The 17,828-nt window shown below is 39.9% G+C and overlaps 1 protein-coding gene across 2 annotated transcripts; it reads left to right on the forward strand.

Annotated features, from left to right (window-relative positions):
• The first annotated feature begins 711 nt into the window (after window positions 1-711).
• On the forward strand, window positions 712-13,855 carry POLG2 (DNA polymerase gamma 2, accessory subunit). 2 transcript variants are annotated; one of them, XM_080677182.1, is made up of 8 exons: window positions 717-1,362; window positions 6,632-6,758; window positions 6,869-6,974; window positions 7,756-7,929; window positions 9,046-9,186; window positions 10,698-10,778; window positions 11,974-12,074; window positions 13,652-13,855. In XM_080677182.1, the coding sequence occupies exons 1-8, from the start codon at window positions 801-803 to the stop codon at window positions 13,815-13,817; spliced, it is 1,458 nt and encodes a 485-aa protein (XP_080533308.1). In that variant the 5' UTR covers window positions 717-800; the 3' UTR covers window positions 13,818-13,855. The 2 variants fall into 2 exon arrangements, with proteins under 2 accessions (XP_080533309.1, XP_080533308.1); XM_080677183.1 differs by lacking the exon at window positions 10,698-10,778 and having other exon boundaries at window positions 712-1,362.
• Window positions 13,856-17,828: the final 3,973 nt, after the last annotated feature.

Genomic DNA, 17,828 nt, shown 5'->3' on the forward strand with positions numbered 1-17,828 from the left:
CTTCCTGGGCAATTTTCTTACGGGTTTTTACTTTTAAAATGGAGATTTTTAAATTAACAGGCCTGCTAGGCAATCCTGGGTTGTCAAGTTTTATTGCATGTTTTGATGAAACCCTAGAAGGAACCTCTGGTAGAGCAACTTACTCCTGGTTCTCAGTTGTACGAATACATTCACATGCAGGGCTTATTTAAAACATTGTAGAGTCCCTCAGGTTAAGGTTCCCAAGTGGTACAGATGGTACTGGCCCCGCACTGCCCCTTGAGACAGTAAAGTGACACCCTTTCCCGGTTACAACCCCATTCACATCCAGGAGAGAACTCGAGAGAGGTAGGCACGCTGGTGGTACATTTGGAAGATAGGGGTTTCTAAACCACTACAAAGGACTAAAAAGGGAACCAGTTTATTTTCGTTAGCACTTAAGACTGAGAAGGTGAACATTTAAGTATTTTCACGTCTGATAGAAAAGAGAATGGAGAAGGAAAGTGAAGCTGATGCAGCAGCGGCTACCGCACGATAGTGAAAAGTAGATGGGAATGCCCTTTATCTGTGCTGATGAGGACAGATGAAAACATTGGCTGGGGGACCAGGCTTGACAGGTGAGGCGGGCCTGTTTCTGCCTGGGCGAGCGAAGTAGGCCCTGGGTGGCCGCAGTCGGGACCCTGACGCGCTTCCGTGGGCGGGCCAGCTGCACGCAAGCTCACTTCCGACGCGGCTGCGAAGTTGGTTTCCGGGTTCTTAGGGTTGCGGCTGTTTGTAGGGGTTGCCAGCTAATAGACTGTGTACTTTAACTCCCCAGGGCGATGCGCTCTGGGGCAGCTGTCAGGGCCTGCCAGAAAGTCTGCAGATGCCTGTTATCTGGTTTTGGGGGTCGAGTAGATGGGGGCCAGCCAGAGCCGTTGACGGAAGGGAGTAGCCTCCTTGGAGGGCCCCCAAGATCGCACGCGGAACTGCCCGGGGGGAGCGAACCAAGAGAAGCCCCAGAGACTGGAGAGGGGAGCGAAACGCTGGTAGAGATCTGTCAGAGAAGGCATTTCCTCAGTGGCACCCAGGGGCGGGTTAGCCGAGATTCTCTCCTGAGCGGGTGCCACGCCGGCTTTGGCCCCTTGGGCTTAGAGTTGCGGAAGAACCTGGTGGCAGAATGGTGGTCCTCCGTGGTGGTGTTCAGGGAACAGGTCTTTCCGGTAGACGCCCTCCACCATGAATCGGGCCCTTCGCTGCCCGGGGACAATGCCTTCAGGTTAGTTGCCGCAGAAACTCTACGCGAAATCCTGCAAGACAAAGAACTGAGTAAGGAACAGCTAGTAGCATTTCTTGAGAACTTATTAAAAACTTCTGGGAAACTACGGGAGAACCTTCTTCACGGTATGCTTCATGATTTCATGATTCAAAATAGGTGTTGGGGTGGAAAGGCAATCTCGCGCGATTCCGCGAATTGCAACTGGCCTTTCACTCACGTGGAAAGGAAGTTACGTGGTTCTAGTAGTTGGGTGTGTTGACAGTGCTTCTGCGCTGGAGAAAACTGGTCCATGTAATCCTTGCTGTTACTTAAAGAATCTGACCGAAGGATCATCCTGGTAATGCTCTCCATTTCACAGAGCAACCCATATAATTTTAGAGTTAATTGAGCAGCCCTAGAATTAGGACCTAAATTAAAGCCTGTATTTCAATCATTTGTTCATCGTTACTAAAATGCTTGCAAATACTTCCACAGTCACCCTTCAGTTTTACACAAAATCAACATTTTTCTAGAGCAAAAAGAAAATGCCCTTCCCTGGTTTTTCGGATCTACAATCTTGTTTCGAGAGTCATGTAGGCAAAATAGCTTTATAAGTGATTTTTGAGTGGATAAACAAACTTATAGGGGACCATTTGCCTTTAAAGTCAAATAGAACGTGATTGCAGCGATGCTGAAAACAAAACAACTGCCAAAACCGGTTTGGCTCAGTGGATAGAGCGTCAGCCTGCGGACTGAAGGGTCCCGGGTTCGATTCCGGTCAAGGGCTTGTAACTTGGTTGCGGGCACATCCCCAGTGGGAGGTGTGCAGGAGGCAGCTGGTCGATGTTTCTCTCTCATTGATGTTTCTGACTATCTATCACTCTTCCTTCCTCTCTGTAAAAAATCAATAAAATATATTTAAAAAAAACAAAAACAAAAAACAACTCAGGTTCTTTATAGGACCAACTTGCAGCCACAGCATCTCATCTTTGCAAAATGCTATCCTTGCCATTTTTCATTAAGTGGTACTATAAAGTAATTAAAATAACCAATGTCCATGGTCCTCTGAAAATCAGTACCCAAATTATAAATTGTTAAAGATTTCCTTAAGGGAGTAAATCAAATGGAAACGAATAAGTGTGATAATTTTTATTTACATTATTTTATTCCTTGATGGTTTTACTTTGGGGGAGTTAAACCACTGCTCATTACCATGTCCCAAAACAAATCAATCTTTTCTTCCTTATCAGAAAATGAAACTTAGCTCTCTTAGATGCCCACCCAGCAAAACATCTATGTTGTGCCAGACTTTTTGTTGCCTGTAGGAAACTTAATCCATCTATTTGCCAAATCCTTTGGTAATCTAGTGTTTTTAGCTTGGAGTCACCTGGTTTGCCATTGCTTTCTATTTCCAATAACCTTTTTTTCCTTTTTTTTGTTTTGTTTTAATATATTGATAGGGGGAGAGAGAGACAGAAACATCAGTGATGAGAGAGAATCATTGATCGGCTGCCTCCTGCACGTCCCCCACTGGGGATCCAGCCCGCAACCCTGAAATTGCCCTGTGCATATGCCCTGACCAGGAATTGAACCTTTACCTTCTGGTTCATAGGTCGATGCTCAACCACTGAGTCACACCGGCTGGACACCCTTCCTTACTTTCTTTTTTTTTTTTTTTTTTTTTTTTTTAAATATATTTTATTGATTTTTTTTACAGAGAGGAAGGGAGAGGGATAGAGAGCTAGAAACATCGATAAGAGAGAAACATTGATCAGCTGCCTCCTGCACACCCTACCGGGGATGTGCACGCAACCAAGGTACATGCCCTTGACCGGAATCGAACCTGGGACCCTTCAGTCTGCAGGCCGACGCTCCATCCACTGAGCCAAACCGGTCAGGGCCCTTTCTTTATGATTAGTATTTTTAAATTCTTGGCAATTATGTCTTCAAATATTTTTAGTCATTCTCTTCTGCCTTTTGTGATAATTACACATATTTTAGTTAAACACAATCCCATTTTAAAGTCCATGTCCAGTAACTCACTATCTGTTTTTCTCTGGGATTTTGGTCATTTGGACTTTCCTGATATTCTAGGTCAGTGGTTGGCAAACCACGGCTCGCGAGCTGCGGTTTGCCACTCTGTTGACTAATGAGTTTGCCGACCACTGTTCTAGGTAAGTTGTGAAAAATTGTAGAGATAAATTGAGGCTTTGAGTGGTGTTTTCTTCCTTTTGGAAGGATTTACTTTTGCTTTTCCCAGGCAGCTAGAGTGGGAGCATAACTTCTTAACAATCCAGGATTAAGTTTATTTGGAGGCTGAACTTCTGTCTTTTCAGTCATCTCTACCCCTAGAGCAGTGGTTCTTAACCTTTTTAATGCCGTGGCCCTTTAATACAGTTCCTCATGTTGCGGTGACCCCCAACCATAAAATTATTTTCGTTGCTACTTCATAACTGTAATTTTGCTACTGTTAATGAATCGTAATGTAAATACCTGTGTTTTCTGATGGTCTTAGGCGACCCTGCTAGCGGTTCCCCACCCTTTGGGTTGCAACTCACAGGTTGAAAACTGCTGCTGTAGAGCCTAAGACCATCAGAAAACACAGATATTTACATTACGATTCATTAACAGTAGCAAAATTACAGTTATGAAGTAGCAACGAAAATAATTTTATGGTTGGGGGTCACCGCAACATGAGGAACTATATTAAAGGGTCGCGGCATTAGAAGGGTTGAGAACCACTGCCCTAGAGTATATGTAGTGTCCCTAGTGGAAGGTGGGGCTATTTACCAGGGCCCCTCCTTGATGAACCAGGAACTGTAATTTTGTATATATACTAGAGGCCCTAGTGCAGGACATTCATGCACTAGGGCAGGGGTTCTCAGCCTGGCCTGCACTCTCTCGCAGTCCAGGACCCCTTGGGGGATGTCCACTTGCCGGCTTAGGCCTGCTCCTCGGCTTAGGGGTCCTTAGCTCTGCTGTAGAGATGGGAGAGGCTCCCACCACCGCAGCTGCGCTCACCAGCTGTGAGCCTGGTTCTGGCTGAGCGGAGTTCCCCCTGTGGGAGCGCACTGACCACCAGGGGGCACCTCCTGCATTGCGCGTCTGCCTCCTAGTGGTCAGTGTGTATCATAGCGACTGGTATTTCCACCGTTTGATCAATTTGCATATTACCCTTTTATTATATAGGATATATATGTGTGTGTGTGTGTGTGTGTGTGTGTGTGTGTGTGTGTGTGTATTGATTTCAGAGAGGAAGGATGAAAGGAAAGAGAGATAGAAACATCAATGATGAGGGAGAATCACTGATTGGCTGCCTCCTGCACACCCCCTACTGGGATCAAGCCCACAACCTGGGCATGTGCCCTTGACCAGAATCGAACGCGAGACCCTTCAGTTCACAGGCCAACGCTCTATCCACTGAGCCAAATTGGCTAGGGCAGGAACTATAATTTTTGTACTTTCCAATCACATAAAATGTCAGGAAGCTCTGCTCAGCTCTGCTACCTGAGAATTGGAAAAGTAGCACTGAATGTTGGATTCTCTATGCTCTTTCCTTTTCTCCAAAATTTGGACCCTCAAGTCCTTACTGCCTTGATAGTTCTCCTGTGTCTTTTTAAAAAAAATATATTGTGCCCTTGACTGGAATCGAACCCGGTACCCTTCAATCCACAGGCCAACACTCTAGCCACTGAGCCAAACCAGCTAGGGCGTTCTCCCGTGTCTTTAAACCGATTTTTTTTTTTTTAAGTTTCTGGACCAGCTATCACCAAGCTAGTGGGAATCTCAAGTAACTTTTGAACACATTCTTGTCATTTAGTGGGATAGATATAACCTTTTATATAACTAGCATAGACAACTACAAAGAAATTTTGAACTTAGGTTTACTCTAACTAGGAATGTTGGAATTATAACTCTGAGGCTATTTCATATATATTATAGGATAAAGCAAATAGATTAATGTTATTAGAAACCAAGATTTTCTCAGTAATAGAAAATATGCAAATATAAAAGAAAAAATACAAAAAAGAATAAATTTTGTAATGCTAAATTTGAATTGGCAATATCAGTATGAACTCAGGATTAAAAAAAAAATTCCTAACTTTCTTCATTGAAAGGACCTGGAAGCAATGACAATAGCAGTGAGTACACCTAGCACCCAACATTTGGTTTCTGAAATAAACCAGTGCTTAGAGAAATGGCTGATTCCAGGTAGGTCCAGGGCAGGGAAGGTACAAGGTGAGTTTGGGACATTTTATGTGCTAGAAAGCAATGAATTACTTGAATACTTGTCAAAAGGACACAGATGTTGGCTTGAAGGAGACTCTCTCCCACTGGCTAAATTTGAGACGAATTGAACATTAAATATTGATGGTAATGGATCATAACATGTTAAATAAAATAAATTTAAACCATAGTGTTAATGAAAGAAGTAAATAATTGAGGCTGCTGTTGGAGGGAAAGTGGAGAAAAATTTATGTTTTTACTAGTACAGAAACTGCAATAAAAGTAGAAGGAAAGATTGATTAGAAAAATCACCATGCTATGATTTTATAGTCCCCAAAGGTATAATTGATTCAAGCAAGGATCATCAGTGGATTCTAAAATATAAGTGGAAGATTATGGGGGAGCAGGGTATTGTTAGGAAATGGATTACCTTAATCAGGTAATCAAATTTGTTTCAATAATAGGATAATTGGTTATTTTGTTCCTCCTGTTAAGATGCACTAAGACATTCACATAGACTACGTAGTATTATTTCTGCTAAAAATAATTAACCCAAATTAAATCATAAGGAAGCAATCAGACAAATCTCTAATGTGAGATAATCTATGATTGCCTTGGACTCAAAAGTCAATGTCATTAAAAGCAAAGTTAGAGAGGGAGGAGTCAGAGGAAATGTTCTAGATTCAAAAAGATTAAAGAGACCTGGTCAAAATGGTGTTGGAACCTTAGGGAGAAAGAGAACAGCAATAAATGACATGTTGGGTGATAATTGAACAAAATAAGGATAATGACCATATGTTAGATGAAATTATAGTATTATGATTAATTTTATGGAATAAAATTAATTTTATGGTAACAGAAAATTAGGAGATGAATGCTGAAATTTTTTTGGGTGAACAAAAAAAGTGTGGCAAATGTTGATAATTGGTGAATGTTGGTAAAAGGTTTACAGATATTTGTTTCTTGTACTATTTCAACTTCCTTGTAGATTTGAAAATCTTCAAACTGAAAAGTTGGGGGAAAGCTACCTAAAATTAAGTGGTAATTGAGATCTGCCTTAATAAATAGCTTCATGCTACTTGTACTGTTGTGTTAGCATTAATATATCATTAATTTGCCTGTGAATTGACCAGAATGATTTGGGTTTGTAGAATAGATTTATATGATGATGGATTTACCTTTTGACAGGTGCCTTGGAACACTATGTTAATTGCCTGGATCTGGTAAACAAGAGGCTGCCTTATGGCCTCGCTCAGATTGGAGTGTGTTTTCATCCTGCTTCTGATACTAAGCAGACACCTAATGGCGTTAAAAGGTACAGAAAAATGGCTTGTGTTTAAATAGTCAAGAACCAGTCATTTTTACTTTGAGATAGATTATATAATTTTCAAATAAGTAACTATTTGATATTTCTGATATTCAAAGAATTGGTGAGACAACGGAAGCTTCACTGGTATGGTTTACTTCAGCAAGAACTGCCAGCCAGTGGCTTGATTTCTGGTTACGTCATCGACTCCTGTGGTGGAGAAAGGTACGACAGTAATCACCCTTATTTCAGTAGTTAATAAGTATGTTGTCTTAACGTGTTGGAGGTAATATTTCTCTTTAATAAATGAAAATTTTTGATGGAGCTATGTTATATTTATAAGATACAGCTATATTAAATCAACAAATACGAATAAAAACTCTAATGATTTTCATTGTTCCATCTAACAAAGTTACTTTGGTAAAGACATTTGTTAATATTTCTCTCTTGCTCAGAAGCCTTTGTTGATAAGCTTTTACATTCAAGGTAAAGTTCACATTCCTCACCTGGCATTCCTGGCTGGTATGAATTTGACCCTTGTCCACTCTTAAGGCTTTAACTTTTGTTCCCTATCTCCACGAACTCTCCATATTAGTCAAAATGGTTCTATAATTTGTAATCAAGTTTTAGTATATGCTGAAGATGAAAGAGTTGAAGTAAGCATTTCTGTCTCCCCATTTCTCCAACTCTTAAAATCCCCAAACACCAACCTAAATTAAGTGGAATAATCACAAACAATCAAGCTCTTTACAAAAGGATAAGTATTTTATGTGATACTTACTTCTTCATCTTAGTTCTTGGTTGCCTTCCCCTCTTATTAATTAGGATATATATATATATATATATATATATATATATATATATATATATATGATCATCAACAGTTTTCCTCTGTAGTTTTGATTTGGGCTTGACCATTTTTATTTAGCTGCTGCATAATAGCCTTAGGCAACTTACTTTTCAACACTTATTTTAATAAGTTAATAAGACAAACTTTCTTTTTCAGTTTGCTGTGAGTCCATCTAACTTCAGCAGCAGTGACTGTCAGGATGAAGAGGGACGAAAAGGAAACAAACTTTACTACAATTTTCCCTGGGGAAAGGAGCCGATAGAAACCCTGTGGAATCTAGGAGATCAGGAACTTCTACACATGTATCCTGGAAATGTGTCTCAATTACATGTATGCATTACCTTGAACTCCTAATGTATCCTTTACCCAGATTCTCTGTGATCATTTTTGGACCATTTGAATGAAAATACTAGTAAGCTGCAGACATGTGCACATGATCTCTTAATACTTCAGTATGTATTTCTCGAGTGGAAGGACACTCACCTACATAACCACAATGCAACCATCAAAATGAGGAAAGTAAGAGTAATCCAGGATTACCATCCAATCAGAGAACCCTTCAAATGTAACCGATTATTCCAGTATGCCCTTTATAGGTTCTGGACCTTATCTAGTCACATACTTCATACAGTTGTCGTGTATCCTTATAGTCTCCTTCAAATGAACAATTCCTTGTGTCTTTCCTTGTCTTTCATAATCTTGATGTTTTTGAAGAGTACAGGCCAGTTCCTTTGTGGGATGTTCCTTAGTTTGAGTTTCTTTCATATTTCCTCAGCCACAGAAAGGGTACCATCCACTCATTATATCACAGGAGGCTTGTGGCATAAATTGGTTATTGGGATATTAACTTTTATCACTTGGTTAACATGTTGCTAGATGTTGCTATGCATTCTGAGTTTCTCCAATGTAAAGTTGTATTTATTAACTGATGAGTAATTAATAAGTCTTTTGTGGGCAGATACTTAAAGACTATTTGCTTTTCACAGAATTTTGACCTACCAGTTGCAGCTTCCATTGATGATTCTTGCCCAAATCAATTATTACCACAAGGGGTTGCCAAATGGTGATTTTTATTTATGTATTTTTTTAATATAGTTTACTGATTTTTTACAGAGAGGAAGGGAGAGGGATAGAGAGTCAGAAACATTGATGGGAGAGAAACATCGATCAGCTGCCTCCTGCACACCTCCCACTGGGGATGTGTCCGCAAACAAGGTACATGCCCTTGACCGGAATCGAACCTGGGACCCTTCAGTCCGCAGGCCGACGCTCCATCCACTGAGCCAAACCAGTCAGGGCCAAATGGTGATTTTTTAATAATTAATTTTGTCATTTCTTCTAGATTTATTGGTCAGTTTATGTCTGAGTTTATAAGTCTGAAATATGTAATTTTAAAAGATAGCTCTGCTAAATGACACTTTGTTTTTGTTCTACTTTTCTGTGAAGGGCCGAGATGGACGAAAAAATGTTGTTCCTTCTGTTTTATCTATAAATGGAGATCTCGACCGAGGCATGCTGGCTTACCTCTACGATTCTTTCCAGCTAACAGAGAACTCCTTTACAAGAAAGAAAAATCTTCATAGAAAGGTGCTTTTGATATTTCAGAGATAGACTTGGGAAACAAAAAAATATGTTTCCCTCCTTTTTTAAATGTTAGTGTGCTTAGTTTCTAACATAAAGTCTGAAAAATTATTTTAGTGCAAGTAATTTGAGTATTTTTCAGTTTGTTTTAGAATCTGGCTGCAGGAATAATAAGCAGGTGCTCACAGAGTAGAACAAGACATTCCTAAGGCATTTCTGTTTCATCTTAGGGAGCTAGACAGCTCTGATTTTTAGCCTCTAAGCCTTTCCATTGATAGCTTCCATTTGCCTCAGAAGCTGAGGGTTAAATGAGAGTAAATAAGACAGACGAGGTCAAAACTGTGGTATTGACCTCTGCTTCTGGTCTGACTCCGAGTGGCTGATCACTGGATCATAGGGATTAGATATGGGATGGGTTAAGGGAAAGGCTTATTTTAGGACAAACAATTTTTTGGTGGGGGAGGAGGGGTTGGACTGAAAATCAAGAGGCAGAAGGAATTAATGCTATAGGAAAGGTAAGAAATTACTATGTAGGAAAGGAAAGGAATTACTAAAGACTAAGCTTTGGGGGAGTCAATGGGGGGAAAAGGGACATCTGTAATACTTTCAACAATAAAGATGAATTTTTTTTAAAGAAGTAAAATTTTGGAAGAAACAGGAAGAATCAAGACAGAATTAAGAGTATAGGTGGAGGGATTTGAAAAGGAGTTAGTTGAAACAGGGAGGAAAGAAATGATGGTATAGATATAAATAGGCTACCAGGACTGGTTAGCCTTTGCAGGAAGTTTTACTGATACACTGTATTTTCTTAGGGAAATAGGAGGCAAGTATTAGCTTAAAATGTGGAGGAGTAAGGATTTAAGTGGCAAGAGTTTAGAATAGTCATATTCCCCTTGAATGTGAAAGGCAGCTGTCCCAAATCAGAGTTTTAACAAGTTGAGTGTTCAACTGGATTTGGAAACTGAGTTTGTAGCACCAATCTGTGTAAAGTGATTGATTATGCAGTGCTCAGTTAACCTATGGCCATAGAGAAAGCCAGATTATAGAACTGCTCTGGGGGATGGGGAGTTATAGGGTGTCTGTAGCATATAAACAAGGTGGATCCTTTCTCTTATACCCCACATCAAACCATCAGCAAAACCTATTTGACTTTGCCTTCAAAATATATCCTGAATCTGATCATTTCTTCCCACCTCCACTCTTTCTAAGAGGTAAGTCCATATGGCCCCAGCTGAGTGGGAAAACAATGATGCCAGGAGGCATTTTGACTGACAAAGAATAGGGTTGTCAGAAAATGGGAGAGTTATCAGGTGAACTCATTTCTGCAGAACATCTGGAGAAATCCATGAGCAGCTGGATATATACAACTGAAGACATCGTTACAGGATTTTGTACGGCCCCAGCTAGCTTCCATTTTCACACAGAAAATGTTACTGTTTAAGAAGCCCATGTTTGTTAGTGGTTGTATTTTACTTACGTAAGATGTATTGTTCTCCCACCCCTTTCATTTGCTTTAGGTACTTAAGCTTCACCCTTGTCTAGCTCCTATTAAGGTTGCTTTGGATATGGGAAAAGGCCCAACAGTGGAACTAAGACAGGTGGGTTAAATAAGTTCTGATGTCATGATTTTAATTATAACCATTATTTCAAGTAAATGAGGAGTTTGCCGTTTAGAATTTTGATTCATCTACTTTTTAAAAAATTATTTTTCTTCAAGTAGGACACTTTTGGTTGTCACCGTGGGGAAGGGGTGCTACGGGAATCGATCTAATGGAGGCCAGGGATGCTTCTAAACATATTATGTTAGCAGAGCCGAATGGGAGAAATCCTACTCTAATGTTTTAGCTCTAGATTGTTAAGGGTGTTTACAAAACAAACCACTTTTTTTGTGTGTGTTTTTTTTGTTAATCCTCACCAAAGGATTTTTTTTCCCCATTGTTTTTTTCAGGGAGGGAGGAAAGGAAGGAGGGAGGGAGAGAGAGGAAGAAAGAGAGAAACATTGATGTGAGAGAGACACATTGACTGGTTGCCTCCCGAACCGGCAACCCAGGTATATGCCTTTGACCAGAAATTGAACAGGAGACCTTTGGGTGGTTGGCTGACGCTCCAGCCACTAAAAACCACTGGCCAGGGCAAGGGGCGTTTAAAATTTTGCTTCATTTTGCTTCACCACTGCTTGTTAAGAAAACAGTAAATATACTATGTCATTGACTCATTATTACGTCTGTATTTCTAGTCAGGCTTTTGTCTTCAGCATTCCACTGTAACTAATCAATCGTCTTTTCTTTTCGAGGCATTGTCTATAGTTTGCTCCAAGAATACTGCTCTCGAAGTTGTCCTCGTACTTCTCTGGTGGCTTCTCCGTAGTTTCCTTTCCTGGCTCTTGCTTCTCTTCCTGACATGATAGTAAAACCTTCAGGCTGTTTCTCAACTCAGATGAGTTTAGAGTGGACATAGATAGCCCTTTGGACTTACGTTTTTCTCTGATAAAACCTATTTTGGTTTTATTTGTGTTTTGAATGATAATGATAAAAATTCTTATATTTGGTATAAAATTTTCTCTCAGAAGACTTGCATTTAATATTCAGCTTTGCAGAGCTTAATTTCTTTATTTTCAGAGAAAGTATACAATTTTTAAGTGTACAATTTATAAATTATAAGCAATATTATCACATAATTAAGGGAATTTATGCCCATTTTTAAGATTGAAAAAGGTGACTTGTGGTTTCAAAAAAAATAGAGTAATCACTCTAGCTACTTTTATTTCTTTCATGTTTGAATTTTTTTTTCCAGGTTTGTCAAGGGCTGTTTAATGAATTACTAGAAAGTGGAATTTCTGTGTGGCCTGGTTATTTGGAAACTGCACAATCCTCCTTGGAACAACTTTATTCAAAGTAAGAATTATCTTCCTTTCGATAAAACAGGTTTTTTCAGAGTTTTTTTTTTTAGATGTTCCTTTTTTATTTTATGAGTAACAGATCTCCCTTTCAAATACATCTTTATATAATGTAACTTGAAAAGTATTCCTAATTTTTCCATTTGCAGAACCACATGCCCGTAGTTAACTGCTACAGCAGGAAGCACACTTCCTCAGGCATACCTGAGTACATACTATGTGCATCTTCAAGACTTAATGTCATGAAGTATGTATACCTGAGTTCATCGACTTATCAGGAATGGAATTATGTACATTGGGTGCATTTATTGAATCGAGTGCCTTTTCCTTACTGGTGTTGCAGTTTATTTTGAGGCTGAGTGGAAAATAATTCCATCCCAGGGCACAGAAAACTAGTCTCCTCAGTGACTGGCACCTCTGTTTACCTGGTCGCTCAAGATTAAAACCCGGGTGTCATCCTTAGCTCCTCCCTCTTCCTTATTCTCCACATTCATTTTGTCACTAAATGTTGTCCCCTGCTTCTTAAATACATTTCAAATCCACATCTCTCCATCTTCACTGCTACTAACCAAGTGAAGGTCACCAATATCTCTTGCCTGGATTATTGAAGTAATCTCCTAATTGACCTTCCTGTCTCTAGTTTTAAAACTTCTGTTTTTTAATAAAGGAATTCATTCTTTCCTCTGGGTTTATTTTGTTATTTTATGTAGCTTTTTGTGTTGAATACATAGCTTTTGGGTGAAAAGTCGTCAAACTTTGTGTTTTGCTCCTTAGTTCTCTAATAACTGGTTAAAATACACCTTTCAGATGATGTAAAAAGAAAAGTAGGTTGCTATGGGTAAGATAAACCAAAATGAAGGGATGGTATTTAAACTTTCCAGTCCTCTCTGTTCTAGAATTATATCCTTTGAGTCATGTGGATGTTATCAAGTTATAGTTGTTCTTGATACAGTAAAGGCTTTATTGTTCTAGGGTATTTTTATCCAAATATTTATTAAGCACCCAGTGTGTTTTCTGTACTTTGATATAGCAGTAAAAAAGGCAGAGAAGTTTCCTGTCCTTATGCAGCTTATATTGTAGTGGGATAAATAGACAATAAACAAGTAAATAGATAAATAAGATAATGTTGATAAGAGTCCAACAAAGCAAAGAAACAATGAGATAGTGTAACTGGCTAAAAAGCTGTTAGCCTACAAAGTTACATATCAAGCATGATTTTGGTATGCTATATTGTGCACTGGACTTTTATTATGGTAGCATTGTAAGAGACTTTCATCTAAAATAATTTTCTTGGACTGCATTAAAGTACCAAAAAGTGGAGGTTATTCTGAGGTTTACCCATAATATCACCCCAAATGGTATTTTGATTATTTCAGATTTTATTTTCTTTTTATGACTTTTCTATTACAAAAAGTGAGAAACTTGAAAAAAGTGGTTTCAGTGTAGCCCTCCAGCCCTGCTTTGAATTTCATGACCCTGAAAGTGGCATGAGTTCTAAAGTAATTAAAGCTGCTAATGTGCATTTACAATTTATGTTTGTGTGTATGTATTTTGTTTCACTACCTTTTTTCTTAGATATGATGAAATGAGTATCCTCTTCACAGTTTTGATTACTGATGCTACTTTGGAGAATGGATTAATACAGCTGAGAAGTAGAGACACCACTATGAAGGAAATGATGCATATATCCAAAGTAAAAGACTTTTTAACCAAGTATATATCATCAGCTAAGAATGTATAAATTTCAATATTGGTGTAATAAATATTTGTGTTTTTTAATTTGGGTGTCATATTAATTTATTGAAATTGGTTGTTAGCTCTCTTATCCTATAGGTTCATTCTCTCTTTCAGAATTGAATTATTATTGGGTTTTTTACTGTTTGGATTTTATTACATCCCCAGGATGTAGTTTATTTAACCTGTTCCTCTAGATTGGAAATTGAATCCAGAGGCTTGATCAGCTTTTAAGTTCAATTTTTGTAGCCAGATTGTTTAGGTTGTTGTATTCTCCCATCAGGAGTCAGTAATGTCTGGTTGTTTCTTTTGAAGGGATGCTAGCAGTCATTGATCAATGCCTAGATCAGTCAGTTCTTTAGAGATGGCAAAGTGGTGATATTCTGATTCTGTCTTCTTCTTTTGTTGTCTAGAATCCTACCCTATATAATAAAAGGCTAATATGCAAATCGATCGAACGGCGGAACAACAGATTGCTCTGACGTGCACTGATCACCAGGGGGCATACACTCAATGCAGGAGCTGCCCCCTGGTAGTCAGTGCGCTCCCACAGGGGGAGTGCCGCTCAATCAGAAACCCTGATCCAGGCTCATAGTTGGCAAGTGTAGCAGCGGTGGCGGGAACCTCTTCCGCTGTCGTGGCAGCGCTAAGGGGAGTGGGCCTAAGCCATCAGTTGGACATCCTCTGAGGGCTCCCGGACTGAGAGAGGGCACAGGCCGGGCTGAGGGACCCTCCAAGTGCATGAATCTTGTGCACCGGGCCTCTAGTAATTCTGTAAAGGAAAATGTTTCATCTACTGTTGTCTTAGTGGTGTGGAAAAGGTTTGGGATAAATACTGGATTCATCACCTTTAAAGTTAATCTTTTGGATGCTAAATTGGATGCCTTTTCAGTGTTTAGAGCTAGCAAACATATCTGTGTGTATGTGTATTTCCCTACAAATTAAAAAATTCATAATGAATTCACATGATATTTTCTTTCCATTTTTTTTATTCTCACCCGAGGATATTTTTCCATTGATTTTTTTAGAGAGAATTGAAGAGAGAGGGAAAGACAGAGAGAAATATCGATGTGAGAGAAATACCTCGATTGGTTGCCTCCTGCATGTGCCCCAACCAGGGCCAGGGCTAGGGAGGAGCCTGCAACCACAGTATGTGACTGGAATCAAACCCAGGACCCTTTGGTCCGCAGGCCGGTGCTCTATCCACTGAGCCAAACTGGCTAACACCACACTGATATTTTCAATTCGAATTCAGGATTGCAAAATGTGGGTGTTTTTTAATCAACTTTATTAATATATAATTTACATACAATAAACTGACCTATTTTAAAGGTACAAATACAGGTTTTGAGAAATGTGTATCCACTACCATAATGACAATATAGAACATTTCCATCACTGAAAAAAAGTCCCTTTGTGCCCCTTTAGGACTTTAGGGTTTTTACTTAACTCTTCTATCATACATTGTATCTCTTCTCATGGCAAGAATCCCAGTTCTTAAGAATATTGAGGATACTGGAATGCCATGCCATGTTCATTTGCTTTGTCTCATTGTAATCACAGCAGTCTCAGAATTGAAAGACCAATATTACCACCATATATCTATCTAAAATTTTCAATTTTATTTTTGTAGTTTGGGGTTCAATACTTTGTTTTAATATAACTATGAGAAATTTAAAAGTTTATTTTTTACAAGTGATTTTTCTGAAGAAAATCTTAGTTCTCCCCAAAGGTGCCTTTATTCAGGTACTTCGTCTTAGGGACTTCAGCCTTCATAGGAGGATTGTATTCATGGTTTCTGATCATAGAATGCTATAATGGGCAACATAGAACCACTTTGGAAAATAGTGTGGCTTTGTCTGCTTAGACTGGAGATAAACATAGCCCATGACCCATTTGTACATACACTGAGTGGCCAGATTATTATGATCTCTGAATGTATAATAATCTGGCCACTCAGTGTATATCCTATATAATAAAAGGCTAATATGCAAATTGTCCCCTTGACCAGGAATTCGACCAGCAGGCAGGCCAGCCAACCGCCCATGTCCCCTCCCCCTGGCCAGGCTGGCCGAACCCCACCCATGCACGAATTCATGCATCGGGCCTCTAATATATATATATAATTTATTAAACTGCATATATATTTTTATTTATCTCCATATAATGTGTGCTGTATTTCACAACAAAAAAATATTGAAAGAATTGGTGGATTTGAAAAAGAATCAAAGTGAAACTTCTAGACATGAAAAAACGTAGATACTGAAGTGAAAATCCAGTAGGTTCTCCTCTTCCTTTTCTTCTTCCCTTCCTACACAATTCAATCCAGAAGCCATGGTGGGTGGCACATGGCAGGGGTTGCTGATGTCTGTGCAGGGCTGAGGTGGAGCTGGGGGAGAAGTGGGTTTTGAGGACTACATGAGGATAAGTACACGAAGCACTGAAGTACCTGGAACCTGCTACGTGCTCAACACATGATCGTTATTGTCCTTATAGTTGTTCTAAAGGAAATGTTGAGAAATGGCATACCAGCCACCTCTGTGTCCTGTGTCACATCCTCTGGGCCTCACCTCTGACTCCAGCTGCATCTGCGACTTCACTCACTTTGTGTTGACAGTTTCATGCTTCAAGTGTACAACACATACCACTCATTTTCTGCCCTGGGGCTTCCCAGTGTCCTGGGTGAGACACTAATGGAAGACTGCTTGGAATGCCCACAGGCATAGCCCAGAAGTCGGGCTGGGAGGTTGTGGGGGGTTCCTCACCTCCTGGATACATGATTCTCACTATGTTCCTCAAGTGGACAATTCTGAGAGACACCTTTTTCATTCCTCAGCAGGTTCCAGTGGGCTCCAGCCCCAGTGGCCCACAGCAGTGCTCAACACAGCAATACATCCTTGGACTGACTTTTTCTCCAGTCCCTCATGCCTGTTTCCTCACAAATAAATTATTTGCCCGAAAGGTCTTTTAAAAAAATATTTTTATTGATTTTTAGAGATCAAGGAAGGGAGAAGAAACATTGATAGGAGAGGGAAACATCGATTAACTGCCTCCTGCACGCCCCCTACCGAGGATCGAACCCACAACCTGGGCATGTGCCCTGACTGGGAATCAAACCAGCAATCTCTTAATCCTTGGGACAATGTTTAACCAACTGAGCAACACTGGCCAGGGCTTGCCCAGAAGATCTTATCTCAGGCTCTGCTTTCACGGCTAGCCCAGGATAAGACAAGGTATTAGAAGGTCCTAGAAAGTAGCCCTGAGAAAGGGAATTACTTCCTGGATGGAAGTAAGGGGAGTGGTGATAACCCTTACACACCATAGCTTCACACTTAGTAAGACTTTCCACTGCAGAATTAGATAGTGAGCACTAGGTTATGCGATAGTTCTAGCACTTGGAAGACGCAGGGCAATGGTAATTATATGGATGGTGGTGTTGGTTGGCTTTACTAACCACTTTAGAAGCTTTGCAAGGAGAAAATGAGAGGCTATTGATAGTTTGAGGGCAAGCTGTGCAACTCAGCAGCATTCTGCACTTCAAGACCTTGGGAGGTCTAGATAGGACCAAATCCAGTTACCAGTATGGTCACTCATTTGCTAGCCCTTCCCCACTTTTTTTTTTATTGTCTAAATTTTACATATGTCTCTTTTTTCCCCCGATTGACCCCCCCTCCCAGCCATTCCCATCCTGGGCAAGCCCCCACCACGCCAGTGTCTGTGTCCATTGGTTATGCTAATATGCATGCATACAAGTCCTTTGGTTGCTCTCTACCCCCCTGCCCGCGCACCTCCCCTGCCATTTGTCTCTGGATCTATTTTTGTTCATCAAATTATGTTGATCATTATATCCCACATATGAGTGAGATCATGTGATATTTATCTTTCTCCGACTGGCTTATTTCGCTGTTGCAAATGGTAAAAGTTCCTTCTTTTTTATAGTGGCGTAGTATTCCATTGTGTAGATGTAGCCCCTCCCTACCCTTTGTGTTGGTTTCTTTTTTTTTATTTTTTATTGTTT

The sequence above is a fragment of the Plecotus auritus genome (assembly GCF_963455305.1).
Source record: "Plecotus auritus genome assembly, chromosome: 7".
NCBI classification, from domain to species: domain Eukaryota; kingdom Metazoa; phylum Chordata; class Mammalia; order Chiroptera; family Vespertilionidae; genus Plecotus; species Plecotus auritus.

Bases quoted from the DNA above. Each gene is read 5' to 3' on its own strand.
- POLG2 (XM_080677182.1), top strand. From the start codon at position 801: ATGCGCTCTGGGGCAGCTGTCAGGGCCTGCCAGAAAGTCTGCAGATGC. The intron at 10,779-11,973 runs GTGGGTTAAATA...TTTTTTTTCCAG, and splicing joins CAACAGTGGAACTAAGACAG to GTTTGTCAAGGGCTGTTTAA. The intron at 12,075-13,651 runs GTAAGAATTATC...CTTTTTTCTTAG, and splicing joins TTGGAACAACTTTATTCAAA to ATATGATGAAATGAGTATCC.